Genomic DNA, 16,596 nt, shown 5'->3' with positions numbered 1-16,596 from the left:
CTTACCGTGCCACCTACGGTAATAGCTACTTCCCTATAGGGAAATTCACTAAAAACCACAAAAGTACAAAACCTTATCTTGAATATTAAGATTTTAAAATCCATTGCATGAGCCTATTGAAAGGAATAGTAAACGAATATAGTTGTTTTATCTTATGCATTCCATTACTTGTACTAATCCTGTGGGCCTATATAAAAAAATGTAGACCCAAAGATGACATGAAATGATGTATGATGTTGGTAGTATCTGGGTGCAACTGCTGGATCGCCGGCAGCAGAGGCTGGAGCTGGTGTTGCTGTCTTTGGACAACTTTGTTGAGCCTCCACCTAACATGTACCACACAGAGAACCACCTCAGTGCCAACTGTCCTCCTGCCCAAGTCATCTCTGTGCAGACAACAGATGTCTGGATAAACGTAAGTTGTCACCACCACTCATGCTTTTTTACAAAGGGGTACAAAAAAAAAATTGGAATAGCATTATCATGGGTGGAGATTACACGTTTCAGCCGCTAGATGTGTTTTCGAAGGTTTACTGTACTATAATTTAATATATATAAAATATATTTATATATGTGTCTGGTAGCATGATACTTCGAGCAAAAACGGTATGATTTTGATTAAATTTTGTATAAACGTGTAAACCTACATTTATTTGAACAAGTTCGCAAACCTGCATGATCGGACTATGGGAATGGGGGTGTTATGGAGTAAAAATATTTTTTCCCATTTTTGGCCCTAAAAACATAAAATTATGCAATTTGTTTTAGAACCATTTTGTAGAGCTCATAAAAACAAATAATTTAGTATATTGAAGCGTTGATGTATGCCTAACGGTTACAGAGAAAATTCCAAAAAAGTGTAAATTTAAAATTATTATGTTATCCTTACGGAGAATAAATAAACTGTTATAGCTTGCTTGTCTATGGACATATTTAAATGAAATTTGGAAAATGAATTTATTTTATACTAAAATATTAACATTTTGCAAAACACGTTATTACCCTCCATGTTGCAGCAAACCTAAGTACTTGTTAAACTAATGCTATTTAGATAGGAAATTAATGTGATATTTTTTTAAGGAGATATTTTATTGTCCGCCAAATACCAATCAGGCAAATGGAAATTTGCTTAGTCTGCAGGTTTGCTTCGGCGCGGTTATTATCTTCTCTGTAGCAGCAAACCCAAGAACTCGTTAAAATAAAATTAATGATATTTATATAGGAAAGAAATCTGACAAATTTAAGGGAATAATTTAGTGGAATTCCAGCCAAGTAAATGGAAATTCGCTTAGTCTGCAGGTTTGCTGCGGCGGGGGTATTGTTTTCTTTGCGATGGCAAGTAAAAGTGAACAACTGTGTAGCTATACTTGATAAAAATGCTGCTGAAACCGCTTTAATGTTGAAAACAGTTTACAAAGATGACGCTATGGGAAAACCTCAAGTGTATTACTTGGTGGTTTACTTGTTTCATTAATGGCGAAACAAGCAATGAAGACAAATCTTTTCCTGGAGATCCATCAGGTTGCCTGAAATGACAACAATGTGGAAAAAAAACTTGTGATCTGCTGCTTGAAGACTGTCGACGGACAATTGATCTGAAGAAATAAGTGAATTATCTATGAGCTCTGTTCAGCGAATTTTAACATAACATTTAGAAATGAAAAAGGTTGGTTTAAATTTGTTCCTCGGGTTCTAGTTGACAATAAAAAAGAATAGCTAGTTGAAACATGTCCAGCTTTGAAACAGATGCTTTTTATAGACCCAAATTTTCTGTCAAAGATAATTAGTTACTAGTGATGAGTCATGGGTCTAGGACCCAGAAACAAAGCAACAGTCAAGCCAATGGAAGACATTGGACCCCGTCCAAAAAAATCCTTAAAATCCTTAAGTCAAATCAAACATCAAAACAAGCTGATTTGTTGGTTTGATGCCAAAGGCATTGTTCACTCAGCGTTTGTTCCCCCCAGTCAGACCGTGAATAAGACCTTCTACTTGGAAGTTTTACGAATATTACGCAACAGTGTTTGACAAAAAAGACCTGATCTGTGACAGACACGAGACTGGTTCTTCCACCATGACAATGCACCTGAACATAGCCTTTGACGTTCGCTCGTTTTTTGGCTAGAACGAGAGGGTTGTGCTACCCGACGTTCCTTATTCACCTGACCTGGCTCTGTATGACTTTTTTCAGTTTCTACGTATGAAAAGAGGTATAAAAAGACAACAGTTTTACACCATTGAAGATGTCAAGAAAAAACAACAGAAAACCTGGCCGCCATCTCAAAAGATTACTTAAAAAATTGTTTTGAACAGTGAAAAACCAGTTTGAACAAGAGCGTAGCTTTTAATGGAGACTACTTTAAAGGGGATGGGGTTAAAGTGTAAATAATTTGTAAATACATACGAGCTGGTGGCCTGTCCTATGTATGGGAATGGAGTTGTCAATAAAAATGGAATACTTCAGAACATCTAGTTTATGAACATCTATTATTATAGAGACAAATTCTGGCAGTTTTCATGGGGAAGATCACCTTATAAACAAATGTCCCGTGACCAACTGGTTCTTCGATCCGAATATGGACCTAAAATATAGCGATATGCATTTTAAATCCGAAAATGTTACCATAATACAGCATTTGTGTCGATTTGAAAATCTTGAAGAGAAATTGGCGACCAAATCACACTGGTTTTGAGTAGAGTAGCTACATGACACCTCCAATTGCATTAGAGTCCCGCAAACTCGGCGTAATGTGGACTGGATGGGTGCCGAGTTTGTGAAATGCCGGGTTATCGGGAACTAGGGTTAAAAACACGAACAATACAATTTTTAATCTTATTAACTACTTCTTTAATTTATATTTATATTACAAGTTAGTATTAAGTCATCAGATATAGTAAAACAAATAATTTGTACGAGCTGAGAATGATTTGACTTGAGCTGGCTTGTGTCCATGTTTAACTCGGACTCAAAAAATCACTAATTTTCTGAGCCAGGTGATGGCCGAGTTATCCAGACTGCCGGGTTATCGAGTGCCGAGTTTGGGGGACTCTACTGTACTACTTAATGTACTTGCCATACCTTATCTTACCTCCGTGACCACTGAAACCTTATGAGGATTCTGGCCTCCCATTCTCTCCTATCCCCTTACTTACTTACTGCCCTGGCCATTTGTACCCCAGTCGGTACTTGGCCTCAGCAACACAGCGCCTCCATCCGTCTCTTTCTTCAGCATCCTCCAATTCCCAGCCGCCTCATGTCTTGTTGCACCTGGTTCCACCATTTAGTCTTTGGTCGTCCCCTGGGTCTTCGTCCCTCTAGTGTTCCCCTCAGAATGTTCTTCAGGTTTGACTCTTCTTCTCTTCTTAGTATGTGTCCTGCCCATTTTAGTCTCCTACTTCTTATTTCTCCGATGATGTCTGAATTTTTGTACATTTCTCTTACTTCCTGGTTGTGCCTCTTCCTCCACTCTCCATTTTCTAGCAATGGACCAAAAATTTTCCTCAATACTTTATTTTCAAAAACTATTATTTTTCTTTCTTCTTTTTTGTTCAGGATCCAAGTCTCTGAGCCATATAAAATTACTGGTCGGATTATTGTTTTATACAGACGTAATTTTGTTGTGTGGGATAATAATTTTGAGCTCATTAATTTATTGCAGGCTCTACTATCCCCTGCCTCTTCTAATTTAGATCCCAGTCTGAGGATGTATTTCATAACTTAGTATTTCCCGTCTATCTTGTGGTACTCCTTGGAATATACTTTTAAAAGTTTATGTATCTCGTCTCCTCTGCGCATAGCCTGCCCATCCAAGCCTTTTACTTCTGGAAAGCACCCCTATATTTGGGTGTTAACACATTTCTCTTAGCTCTCTGTTCTTTTTTTTATCTCGACCTCCGTTATCTTGAGCTGGTCTGTATATTTTCTATACTCTCTACCCTAACCCAGCATTAAGGTTTTTCGGTTCTTTAGTCAGTACCCAAGTTTCTGAATCATATACAGTACAACGGGGATAGTTATGGTATAGTATGAGTTGACTTTGGTTTCTACTGCACCCTGCAGTTTATTGGACAGTTTTATAGAGACCTACTACACCGATTACTAACCAAAGTTTTGTATGCCGACATACTCACATTCAAACAAACGCTTTAAACGATTAAACGCAGAAAAAATATTTCCCAAATATGAGTTGAAATTTCCATGGCATGAACTAAATACTTACACATTTTGCATTTACGACAAAACTTGATTAAACGCAAGTGTTTGAGATGTATAGTTCAAAATAACATATTTCCTGATAACGCAGATCCTTCATGGTATGGAAAAAACTATATTTTAAAGTGAAATAGTACAAACACCAACGAACAATATTTTTGTAAACAAACAACTTGGAACATAAACATTTCAATGACAGTTATAACCAGCTGTTAGTTAAACCAGCATTGAAAATACTTTAAATTGCTAGCGTCGGCTGCTAGACTTTTTAAAAATTAAAACTTAATTTCTAAAAAACTGAAACCATAAACTAAAATTATGGCTTCGACATTCCCTAGTTCTCAAAATTATCTTTCTTTCAACACAAAAATCATGAAAATCCGTCAAGTGGTTGATTCAGAATCGTGAAATAAAAAAACCCTGTCACATTTTAATATTATAGATGTTTTTTTAAGTTCTTGGTCTTTTGGGTAACCCCTCTGAACAATATTTTTGTATTTTTTTTTTTGTTAGGGATGGACAGAATTGTACTTTTTGTTTGGGACAGGACGGGACAAGATCTTTAAAGTAACTACGTGTCCGGAAATCAGACTTCGCTTTTTAAAAAATTAGCTACCGATATGGCTTTGTCATTCGCTTGTAAAAGATCATATAATGTGCAAGACTGGTCTAGGCGTGGACAGATCAGCAGATGGCCAGGATCATGAACAGCACCACACGCACACAAGATGTTTTCTTCGTTTGGTAAGAGACCCCATTTCTGCATATACGAGGTCTTGCATTTTGGTACCTCGACCCTGATTTAAATTAGGCTCTTCCACACCGTGTAATTTAAGTCTCCACCAGGAGCCAGTTCCTCCCTGGCTGGTATGGGAGGGTTAGTCAACGTGGTCTCCCACCTTGCCACCCGATTTCTTGAGAGTGATCCATCCAGAACTCGTGTCCATGATAGAAAGCTCTTTCTGGACCGAAGCCGTCGCTCTACAGGTTGGTGTCCGTGTAATGGGTGTTGAGGGTCCGTCTCTTGCTTAGTCCTTTCTACGTCGGCAGCGACATCACGTGGATTGATGGAGGGGCGATCCCTATGATAGGATAGAGTTTATGTACTGGGGTTGGTTTCAAACGCCCAGTTACAATCCAATCCATGTCATTGACTACAATGTCAACCTTATTTGCATGTGAGGATGCATTCCATACTGGTGCAGCGTACTCCGCAGCTGACACACTGAACGCTAAAGCTGAGGTTCTGAGGACATTAGGGTTAGCACCCCAGCATCTGCTGGTGAGCTTCCTGATGATATTATTCCTCGCTGAGACTTTACCCCTTGTCGCTACACAGTGCGCTTTAAATGTCAGTGTGCGGTCCAGTATGACACCAAGATATTTTGGTGTAGGACAATGCTCAAGACGGTTTCCCCGCCACGTCACATTCAACTCACGGCCTGCTTCTCTATTGTTTAGGTGAAAGGGACAAACTCGGGTCTTAGCAGTGTTCGGCTTGAGGTCATTTGCGTCATAGTACTAGTAAAGTTCATTTAGAGTCGTAGTCAGTTTCTGTTCCACCTCTTCAAAACTCCTACCTTGTGCCGCCACCGCCGTATCATCGGTATATATATATACTGACGTGTAGAGTTTGGCAACGGTTGGTCGTTAGTATATATGTTGTAAAGAGATGGGACTAAGACGCTTTATTGCCGTAAAGCAATCCATTTCTTTGATTCCTCCATCTACTTTTCTTGCCTTGAAGGGACACAAAAAACTGCCTGTTATGAAGAAAAGTGCCTATCATCGAAGTCAGCTGATAGTCTTCGATAATGCTGTACACTTTTCCCAAAAGTCTTCGATGGTTTACGGTATCGTAGGGGGCTGTTAAATCTACAAAAGCAACACCCGTGATCTGTTTTCTCTCAAACCCATCCTCAATGTAAGGTTAAAAACTTGGCCACAACAAGACTTGCCTGATCAAAAGCCTGCCTGTTGTGGAATGATCTTGTGTTCCAGAAAAAAAGATCTTTTATTCTAAAAAATCACCGATTCGATTGAGTATCAGACGTTCTAAGATTTTATATGTGTAGCATAAGAGATAAACAGGTCAAAAAGCTCTTAGGATCATTTGGATCTTTCCCGGGTTTGAGTAGTGCAGCCACACAGGCTTCTTTTCCATGCTTTTGGATTTTTTCCCAATAGCATTTGGCTTACGCACATGTTCATGAGGCTCAACAACCATTTTTACCTTTAGGTTCTTTAGTTGTTTGACTCTGATCTCGTCAATACCTGGAGCTCTATTAGTCTTTAAGCTGGTAATGACTACAGTTAGCTCGGACCTGGTGAATGGTTCCACCAGGAAGGGATTCTCACTGGCCACATCATGCACAACAGGCTCCCGGTATTTCCTTCCATAGGTTTTGCCATTTAAAAGAATGTTGGTAGCAACTTGATCGACAGTAACTGTTGTAAAGTCTTTTGGTTTTGATTTGCAAATCTACACGACTAAAGCTTTCCAACGACCCATTAATTAATAAAATCGGTCCAGTAGAACTCTAGATTTAGTTGTACAAAGATTTTTAAAACTGAATTATATATAGAATAGATTTATCGGTTATTTTTTTAAATGATTGACGATAATTTAATTCACATATAAACCAAAATAACAAAAAGGGAACAGAGGAATAATGAATCAACATACATAATAATACTGTATTTATATTTAATATTCCTTTGATAACCCATTCAAACAACTCTTGCTTACCTCGAAGGCTGCTAACGTCTGCTCACATTGTGTGACAACTACGTAAATCTATTGTGCAATCTGTCTTGTCTCATTAGTTTCATGGTTTGACTTGAGACTACCTTTTAACTACAATAGTGAATTGAAAGTTATTTATTTAGTTATTTATAAGCTGTAAAAAAATAGCGGTAACTAGGCCATAACCGTACCATACCGATTTTTTTCGGTGCAATGCAGACCCATAGTACATAGTGTAAAGTTTTTTTGAGTCTCCTGTGCCAGTCTGGACTCTTTCCCATTCATTTAAGCCTGCTATCCTCACAACAAATCTTAAAAAAACTTGGCCCTCGTGATCTATGTTACATCCTTTAGTTATGTAATTAGTTTTATTTTTAATGTGGACTGCTGTGATGATTTCAGGTCCATGATCTTCTGTACATGTTCCCCATATCAGACTGTGGCAAGCTAACCTTCATTTGGGCAAGTGAAGAGACTGGATACAGACATTTGTATCTCATCACAACCAACATTGGAACTTACCACAATGGTGTAGAAGATGCACTTCACAACGCAGAAAGTAATTAGAATAACAATAATATTATTAATGAGGAGAACTCTGCGCAAATCACACATTTTAATAGGTTCAAAACTTGTCTACAAAGTAAAGCGAATAATATGTAAACTTTTTAGTAGCGTAGTTCGCATGATAGCATAATTCACGTATTTGTCCCGTTTGCGGACAACTATGACGACATTTCCGTGACTGTGGGAGACGGCGATGACGTCCACTAGTCCAGGAGCTGAGGGGGTTTGAGCATGCATGAAAGTAGTACGCAATGTTATTGCTGATTATTGTAATATGGACTGTGGTGATCAAAATTACGTATGTCGCCTATTTCAAAAGTGGTCGATAAGATGGGGGGAGGGGGCAAACATGGCGGTTTGCGCTATGCGTTAAAACGCTGATAGTTCGAAAATGTGGACAACAATAATGGTTATTGGGTCCGAGGTCGTATCTCTATAAATAAACAAGTTATTGTATAAAATATGTAAAAATGGACTTTTCGTGTAGTTTTTTAACCGAAAGTAGAATTAATTTGTGAGTGTCGCAAAGAAGTAATATCAAATATCTTTGCTGATAGTTGTAATATGGACTGTGGTGATAAAAAATACGCATGTCGCCTACTTTTCAGGTGGTCGAGAACTTGGGGGGAGGGGGGCAAAGATGGCGGAACGCGCTATGCATCGAGACGACTGTAGCTCGAAAACGGTACGAGATAGGACATCGGTTAAAACGTAGTTTTAATCCAAAAAGTATTACCAATAGAAAAGGTCATTGGGTAAAAAGTTGTATCTTAACTAATAAAAAAGTTATAACAATAATAAGTTTAACAAAATCTACATCGTACAGCTATTTTTTTGAAAATCGTATGGATTATTGATAAATAATAGTGTAATTCCTTAATTACTCGGCTATATATTAACTAGATGCATTTTCTTATAAAAAAAATATTATTACGAATACATTTGGTTTAAAATGTAAAACACGGCCTCCAAACTACATATAATACTTGGGGTTTCGCCGCAATCAAATGCATAATAAAGACTACCACTACAAATCCAATTTTAATTATTATAAAGTTGTAGGTTATTATAATTTATGATTATGTAACAGATTCTTATTCAGTTATGCCAGTTATTCAGTTCTTATTAACAGTTGTGCTGATATCAGCAGCACTGCGCAGCAATTATGACGCAACCTATCGGACGAACCCCAAGGCGTTTGGAGGCCGTGTTTTACATTTTAAACCATATGTATTCGTAATAATATATTTTTTTCTTATAAGAAAATGCATCTAGTTAATATATAGCCGAGTAATTAAGGAATTACACTATTATTTATCAATAATCCATACGATTTTCAAAAAAAATAGCTGTACGATGTAGATTTTGTTAAACTTATTATTGTTATAACTTTTTTATTAGTTAAGATACAACTTTTTACCCAATAAACTTTTCTATTGGTAATATTTTTTGGATTAAAACTACGTTTTAACCGATGTCCTATCTCGTACCGTCTTCGAGCTACAGTCGTCTCGATGCATAGCGCGTTCCGCCATCTTTGCCCCCCTCCCCCCAAGTTCTCGACCACCTGAAAAGTAGGCGACATGCGTATTTTTTATCACCACGGTCCATTTTACAACTATCAGCAAAGATATTTGATATTACTTCTTTGCGACACTCACAAATTAATTCTACTTTCTAACCGAAAAACTACACGAAAAGTCCATTTTTACATATTTTATACAACAACTTGTTTATTTATAGAGATACGACCTCGGACCCAATAACCATTATTGTTGTCCACATTTTTAGAATTCCAACGACGTTTTAACCGATGTTATATCTTTTACCGTTTTCGAACTATCAGCGTTTTAACGCATAGCGCAAACCGCCATGTTTGCCCCCTCCCCCCCACCTTATCGACCACTTTTGAAATAGGCGACATACGTAATTTTGATCACCACAGTCCATATTACAATAATCAGCAATAACATTGCGTACTACTTTCATGCATGCTCAAACCCCCTCAGCTCCTGGACTACACGGGGCCTCGGGAAATTTTCATGCTTTTGTCGCAATCGTGGACAAAGACAATGACTTTTTCGTGACAGTGGGAGTCTATGATGATGTCTACACAGCCAGAGAAGACTTTTGTGATTTTGCAGCTATCACAGAAGACGACGATCACATTTCCGTGACCGCGAAAGACGATGATGACGTTTCTGTGACAGCAGGAGACGAAAATGACGTCCACACAGCCGTGGGAAATATTCATGATTTTGCCACGACTGTGGACGATGACGATGACTTTTCCGTGGCCGTGGAAGACGACAATCATCTCTACATACCGTTAAGTGTAGCTAAATGTTTACGCGGGAATTAATATAATGTTCACGTGGGAAACATTTATGTGGGAAACTGGAAAAACTTTGAAAAACCAGGAAAAAACCTGGAATTTCACATTAAACAATGGTATACACCCTGAAAAATTACTTTATAGCTCAATAAGTTTAAATTCCAGACAAACTTTGTCATATGGAAAAAATAATATCATGTAATATTACATTGTGCACAGTTTTCGATTTTACTAATTCTTAGCAAAAATGGGAACTGAGATTTTACGTAAAAACTCAGTTTCTTATGGTTTGTTGTTCAATAATTTTGCCGTGATGGCAGTTGGTTGGGTGCAAGTTTATCTGGATTCAGATGTTGGTTTTCAACTTTTATAATTTATTACCAGGGTAATGATGCAATGACAAACCCATCACATTTTATCATGACAATAATCATTTTATGATGGCTATTAAATTTGTCTTATGACTCATATAGTATTTTTGTTGTGAACATTCAATTTGCGCTGGACACTGCCTTTTGCCATAAAACTGTTTATGGTTTCATATTCATATTAAACTTAACTAATCTGTCTGTAGTCATATTAATTATCACTTAAAATATGTTTTATTGATATTTTTATTTTATCTTTGATAAAACCAAGAATTGTTGTTTGCAATTTTCTATTGTTCACAGTAGGGATGGACGGGATTGAATTTTTAGTTCGGGACGGGATTTTTTCCTGTTCATAAAAATAAAGTCTTGAGTATTGCAGTTACAAAAAAAAGACGAAAAAATCAATTTTACCATTTGTGGCACTGATCTATAAAAACAAAATAAACGGTATCAGCGATCTGACACATACTTTCTCCCATTAGCTTGTCAACAACCACTTTCATGGGTAAGCGATGAGAGTAACTATGGTATTTAATAGGTAAAATCTCAAAAGTTTCATTAACATATGAACAGTAATTTTAACAGGAATGAAGGGATGCACGGTGTGCCACGGTATTTGCTGTACGTCTAACATAAACTGTGCCTCATTCATGTTCTTGAAATCTCTATACTTATCGAATTTTGTCTTGGGTTTAGGAGCTTTAACCGAATACACACAGTAGATAAGGTCATGTTGGGATATTGCTGGAACGGGAAGCTGCCCATGATGTAAAATTTCTTGTGGATCAGAAACAACTATTAGGTCGAGGAGTGTGTCAGACTCGGCAGCATGATACGTAGGTTCAAGTTGGAGTATACTTAAGTTGCATGAATCGAATAATGTAGTCAGATGTCTGTATTCATAGTTCTGGTACGTTTGTAGTAAATTTGTTTTAAAGTCACCCATGATCAAGACATGACTATACCTAAACATTAGGTGCAAGAGTGCATTCTCAAAGTCTAGCAGCTGTCCAACTCTAGGAGGGCGATAACACACTCCCAGCAGCAAGGAATCTGCCCCAGACAAACTTATATTAATGAATAAGAATTCTGGCTTTGCCGAGTACTCCGAAGGCGATGAGTTAACAGATGAACATTTTAGTCCCTCCCTGACATACACCGCAACTCCTCCACCCTGCTTTCTCGTCCTGTCATTTTGATGCAGAATATAACCCGGAAGGGACACCTCGGCCGTTGGGATACTCGGTTTTAGCCAGGACTCAGACACCGCAATCAAGTCAAAATCTCTATGTCGAAAAATCTCACGAACCTCATCAATATGAGCATGCAATGACTGAGCATTGATATGCGCCGCCTTTAGCTTCTTGGGGTACGGAGATAAGGAGTGAGAGAGATAGTCAGCGGTTGATAGTGGGTGCTGGGGGAAGTGTGAGGGGGGAGTGATAAGCCGGTCGGTGTGACGAGCACTATGAGGACATGGACTCTCTATCCCGGGTCCACGTGCTGTAGCACCATGACAGGCACATCCCGGACGCAAGCACGTAACACAATTTCTGACTCATTCACACACTTTTTACCTTCCTTGTAGCAGCAAACCTAAGCACTTGTTAAATCTAATGTTATTTAAATTGGAAATAGATATGTCTTATTTGCGGAAATATTTGAGTAAAAATGTAATCAGACAAGTTCAAATTCGCTTAGTCAGCAGGTTTGCTGTGGAGGGGGTATTTGAATTTCCTTTATTTTCAGGAAAAGCTTTGCAAGAGTTGTATCATTGACTATTGGATACTGAAGTTGTATCAATAGTCAAAGGTTGTATCCATAATAAACATAATTAATTTTGAAACTGATATTTTATAATATAGTTATGTGGATTCTAAAAAATATGCTAGGCTAATTCTAGAATGTGTTGCGGGGGTATGTGGGCTAATGTGTTACTCTCATTAAGTTAAAGTTTAAATGACGACTCATTAATTGTTGACTTAAAATGAATTTTCTATAAGTAATTGAGTAAAATGTATAGGAACACTTTAATTTATGTTACAGGTTTTCTAACTATTATTGAGTAATTTTACTAGTGGATTCAAATAATTTATTCCAAGAATGAACTATTACAATAAACTACAGTATTCCTACATGACTTTTGTTGTTGTACTGTAATATAACATTATTTACACTATTTTATGTTGTGTTGACAGATAGCCTAGTGACCAACAGACTGGGTAGTGCAGTAGCTCTGACCAGTGGAGAGTGGGAGGTCCTGGGCTGGAACCTGTGGGTGGACGAGGAGCGCCAACTTGTATACTTCATGGGTCTGCGTGAAACACCTCTAGAGAAACACCTATATGTGGTGTCTCTGCAGCGACCCGGAGAAATACGGCTGCTCACCAGACCTGGCTACTCCTACACTGTAGACATCAACAAGGTGGCTAGCAACACCTCATACACACTACGGACATTGAATCGTGCTGCAAATAAACTTAAAGCTTTGTTTATGAAACGTTGCTGCCAAGCCTGTGACCTAAAAAAGTGTCTGAAAAAGCAAAACTATATACGTCTAATAAGTAATAACACTTGTAATAATATATTTACACTTATACTGTTGACTTACAAGATGGTAAATACTGTAATGACTCAAAATTCAATATTTATAAATATAGTCCTTATTTAAATTCCAAACTCAATCTTGTTATATTTTCAATATTTATTCATGTTCATTGTTAATATTATTAAAACCATATTGTCTCAACATATATATAATTGATCATCAAAATTTATTCATTGGCTTATCCAAAATTATTATTCAAAACAATTCCTCCTTTTAAAATACAGTGCATCTGGGGTCAAGATTACAAGTAAATTTCAACCATGTTCTTATTTATGTGAACCCCATAACTGGAAATGATGTACAACAATGAGACTGACAGTGCAGTTTAAGTATCCAAGAAGAACACACAGAATCTATTAACTTAATTGTGAAAATAATTGTGAAATTATAAAAGAAAGTATTGTCAAAACTTCCAAATTTCCTGAAGAAAGAAGAATTTAAGCCTATATACTAAGAAGAAAATTATTATTACAGAAGATTGGTGAGAACATTCCATTTTTATTAAGTTATTAACTCAGACTAGACTCTTCAAGCATCCATTTGGACCCAATTTACCTCCATTAATTAAAATCAAAATCCTTCCTATTTAATTTATTGTTTTCAAAAGATTATTCAATTTATAACTTACCGTACTTATTGAAAATTTAAATTAGGCATCTCAATGAAATCTTTTGATTCAGCCAGCACGAATCCCCACCCCTGAACAATTTTTGTAACCCTATTTTAACCATTTAACTTATGTACCTTTAAACCTTGTACTTTAAAACCTCTGTCCGTAATTATTATTGTTTAAACTAAGATAAGATTAGAATACAAACCATATTTAAGGGTTTATTTCAATACATATAAAAGTTGGTGAGTGGACATTCCCCTGTTGGGTCTGATGATGATTGGAGTGTCCAATCGAAATCGATCACCACTTACCAACTTTTATATGTATTTACCGTCTTGTAAGTCAACAGTATAAGTATAAGTAAATATATTATTACAACTGTTATTAGACGTATATAGTTTTGCTTTTTTCAGGTAATTTAATAACAAGTACAATGCTGATGAAGAAGTTATTCTAAAAAAGTGTGTGAGCATATCAACACTTACAAATCAAAGCTTGCCTAATCGTTTCAACTAGTGTTGTGTCAATACCAAAACCGATCGATACTTAAAAAATCGATTCTCGATACAGATACAACTTTTTTATAGTTTTACCAAATTTTCCGAAGGATTGGTTATACAACCCCAACCCCTGTCTTTATATCATTTGTATCAGACTGAGACAGTGGCGTCATCTTGTAATCCAGCTACTTCTAGGAGGTCACGAATTGTAGATATTTATAGGGATGCACTATGGATGCAATACTCCCTAGTGTAGATTAACGTCCGCACTAGTGAGTACTACGACTATCTACAGTACTATCGTGATTTTTAGACCAATTCGTTAATTACAAGGAAAAATGTGGTTCGGATTCCACTTTACACTGTAGGTCCCTAAGTTGCCATTGGCTCTATGGGCTATTAACAGATGTGTCTAAGGAACATGTCGGCCTTAGTCACTAACAAGACTACAAGATGGCGCCACTCATCCTTCACTTGTATTTGGGTTAAAATACGCACATAGTGGCGTCCCCATTTTAAATAATTGATATAATTGATTGATTGATTCGTATTTGTGAGATAATGGTTTTCAAGTAAAGAAAAAGATTATGCAGCAATGAAAAATTCTAACCAGCCAATTATAAAGTTTAAACCTTTCTAAACACATGCAATAACCACCATATTAAAGGTAAAAGAAGATCTAACTCTTCCCTCTTTCGGCAGTAACTCTGATGTGTATACTATCCGTTTGGAAAACATCTGGTTCCTGTCGGTAGCCCTGTACATCATAACATTAAATTGCATTTTTTAAAGGAGGTTTGTGACAGATTATTACATTACGTAAAATTCATGATACAAAAGAGCTTGGTTCAGACAAAAATCCCATGTTGTTGAAGTTGGAACACAATACACACATATACAGACAACAAGATTAAGGCCCGATTTCACCAAAAACTTAAACCGCCGTTAAGCCTTGCTCTAACTGCAGTTAGCTCTTAACTGACGAAATCGGATTTCACCACTCGCCTTTAGAGCTAGTTTAGACTAAACCGTCGTTAGATAATTAACTGCCCAATTTTGACCGGTTAACTTCTTTAATCTTTCGTTAAGTAAATATCAGCTGGCTTTAAGCTTTAAGTTTATATGGAAAGGCCAAATGCTAGAAGAGCATACGATACGAAGTAGCTTTTGAAGTGATAATGATGAATAGTTTCCTATGTTGTTCGCCGAACTAGTGTGGATAAGAGAAAATGTTAATGCTTTAACTAAGACAAAATTAATTATATCACTAAACTTAGATATGAATTATCAAAACGTTTATCCTTTTTCTATAAGTTATCCAACAAGGTTTTTAGTAAAGGCGTATTTCTAGGTATGCGATGAGCCAATCTTTTATCCCGACCGAAAAAAGTGTTTTTCTACCTACATGATCAAATTCCTTTTTTCTTTGTTCAAAAAAATAGGCTCCCTTTTCCTTTTCCTTTTAGGTTAGGAACCCTAACCCTACGGTCAAACGATTAATTTAGTTCGACCGGGCGTCATTAAGGACAATAACTAAACCTAAACTGTAATTTTTCTGCTAGTATTTATATCTATTCTATACTTGTAATCTTGCTGTCTCCAGTTTTGTTTTCATTACCTCACAAACGCCGATTTATTTTCTAGGTTATGTTTGCTCCAATAACAGCCAGGTATTATGACAGTTCACTGCCACCGCCACCTGGATATTACTCTAAACTCTCGTTTATAAAACCAGCGTTAGTTTTGACGCGTTTTTGTTGGTGAAACCAGATTTCCTTAACTGTGGTTTAAATCATCAGTTTGTTTTAACCGAAGATTAACTAAACCATCGTTAGCGTGAATTTGGTGAAATCGGGCCTAAGAACTAAAGTAAAAAACAAGCCAGTTGAAACATTTCTCTAATTGTATAAAGAAAACAACACTTCTTTGATTTTCTCCATATTTTTCTCCTAAAAGATCAATAGTACCGGTAATTTCCACACAATAGTTGGATTATGGTCTAAATTGTACTTTGAATTCAGTAACTTGCTGTTTTTAATGATATTTGTAAGAACCTTAGAAAACAACTTACACAAAATATGTTGCTCTGAATTTACATTGTGTAACATTTAGGAGGCTCTTTAACAGGTTGTAACATCAACAGTTGAGATTGATATACTTTTACCTTTGTCCAGGAATGCAACCTGTGTGTTGTGGTGTACAGCAACATACAGAAGCTACCGGCTTCTCAAGTATTCAGGATAACACACACTGACTGGACGGTTGACGGGGTCAATCTTACTCCCATCGGGTACATACTGGAACCATCAGGTCAGTTTGCTATAACTGTCTTTATAAACTACTTCTCTTTAACTAAGCATAAAAACTCTGGTTTTAACAAAGAAAACCACAAACACATACCAATCTTATGACACAGAATTTTAAAACGTCCAGGTTGGTCAGTTTGTCAGCTAGTTGATTCCCCGACGACACCCTTGTGACGACCAACAAGTTGTGTGACAAACATTTATAGTTCCATCTAGTACTTTCTCTCGAACAAAAAATGTCTCACTTCAATCAATCAATCAATCAATCAAATCTTTATTCAGAACGTACATAACTGCACATGAATGCGTCATTGTTACATTGTTGTTACATTGTTAT

The 16,596-nt window shown here is 36.8% G+C and overlaps 1 protein-coding gene across 1 annotated transcript in view; it reads left to right on the top strand.

Moving 5' to 3' along the window:
• Positions 1-16,596, top strand: part of LOC128981875 (dipeptidyl peptidase 9) — a 143,750-nt gene that overhangs the window by 63,151 nt on the left and 64,003 nt on the right. Inside the window, exons 8-11 of the mRNA XM_054404873.1 lie at positions 244-415; positions 7,362-7,518; positions 12,431-12,657; positions 16,128-16,263. Coding sequence (XP_054260848.1) covers positions 244-415; positions 7,362-7,518; positions 12,431-12,657; positions 16,128-16,263 — 692 coding nt within the window. The remainder of the gene's footprint in view (positions 1-243; positions 416-7,361; positions 7,519-12,430; positions 12,658-16,127; positions 16,264-16,596) is intronic.

This window comes from Macrosteles quadrilineatus, unplaced genomic scaffold (assembly GCF_028750875.1).
Source record: "Macrosteles quadrilineatus isolate MER2022 unplaced genomic scaffold, UCM_ALF_1.0 Scaffold_1__1_contigs__length_201487025, whole genome shotgun sequence".
In the NCBI taxonomy this organism is placed as follows: Eukaryota; Metazoa; Arthropoda; class Insecta; order Hemiptera; family Cicadellidae; genus Macrosteles; species Macrosteles quadrilineatus.
The sequence above is the reverse complement of the archived record's forward strand: the minus strand, read 5'-3'. Positions and strand labels throughout refer to the sequence as shown.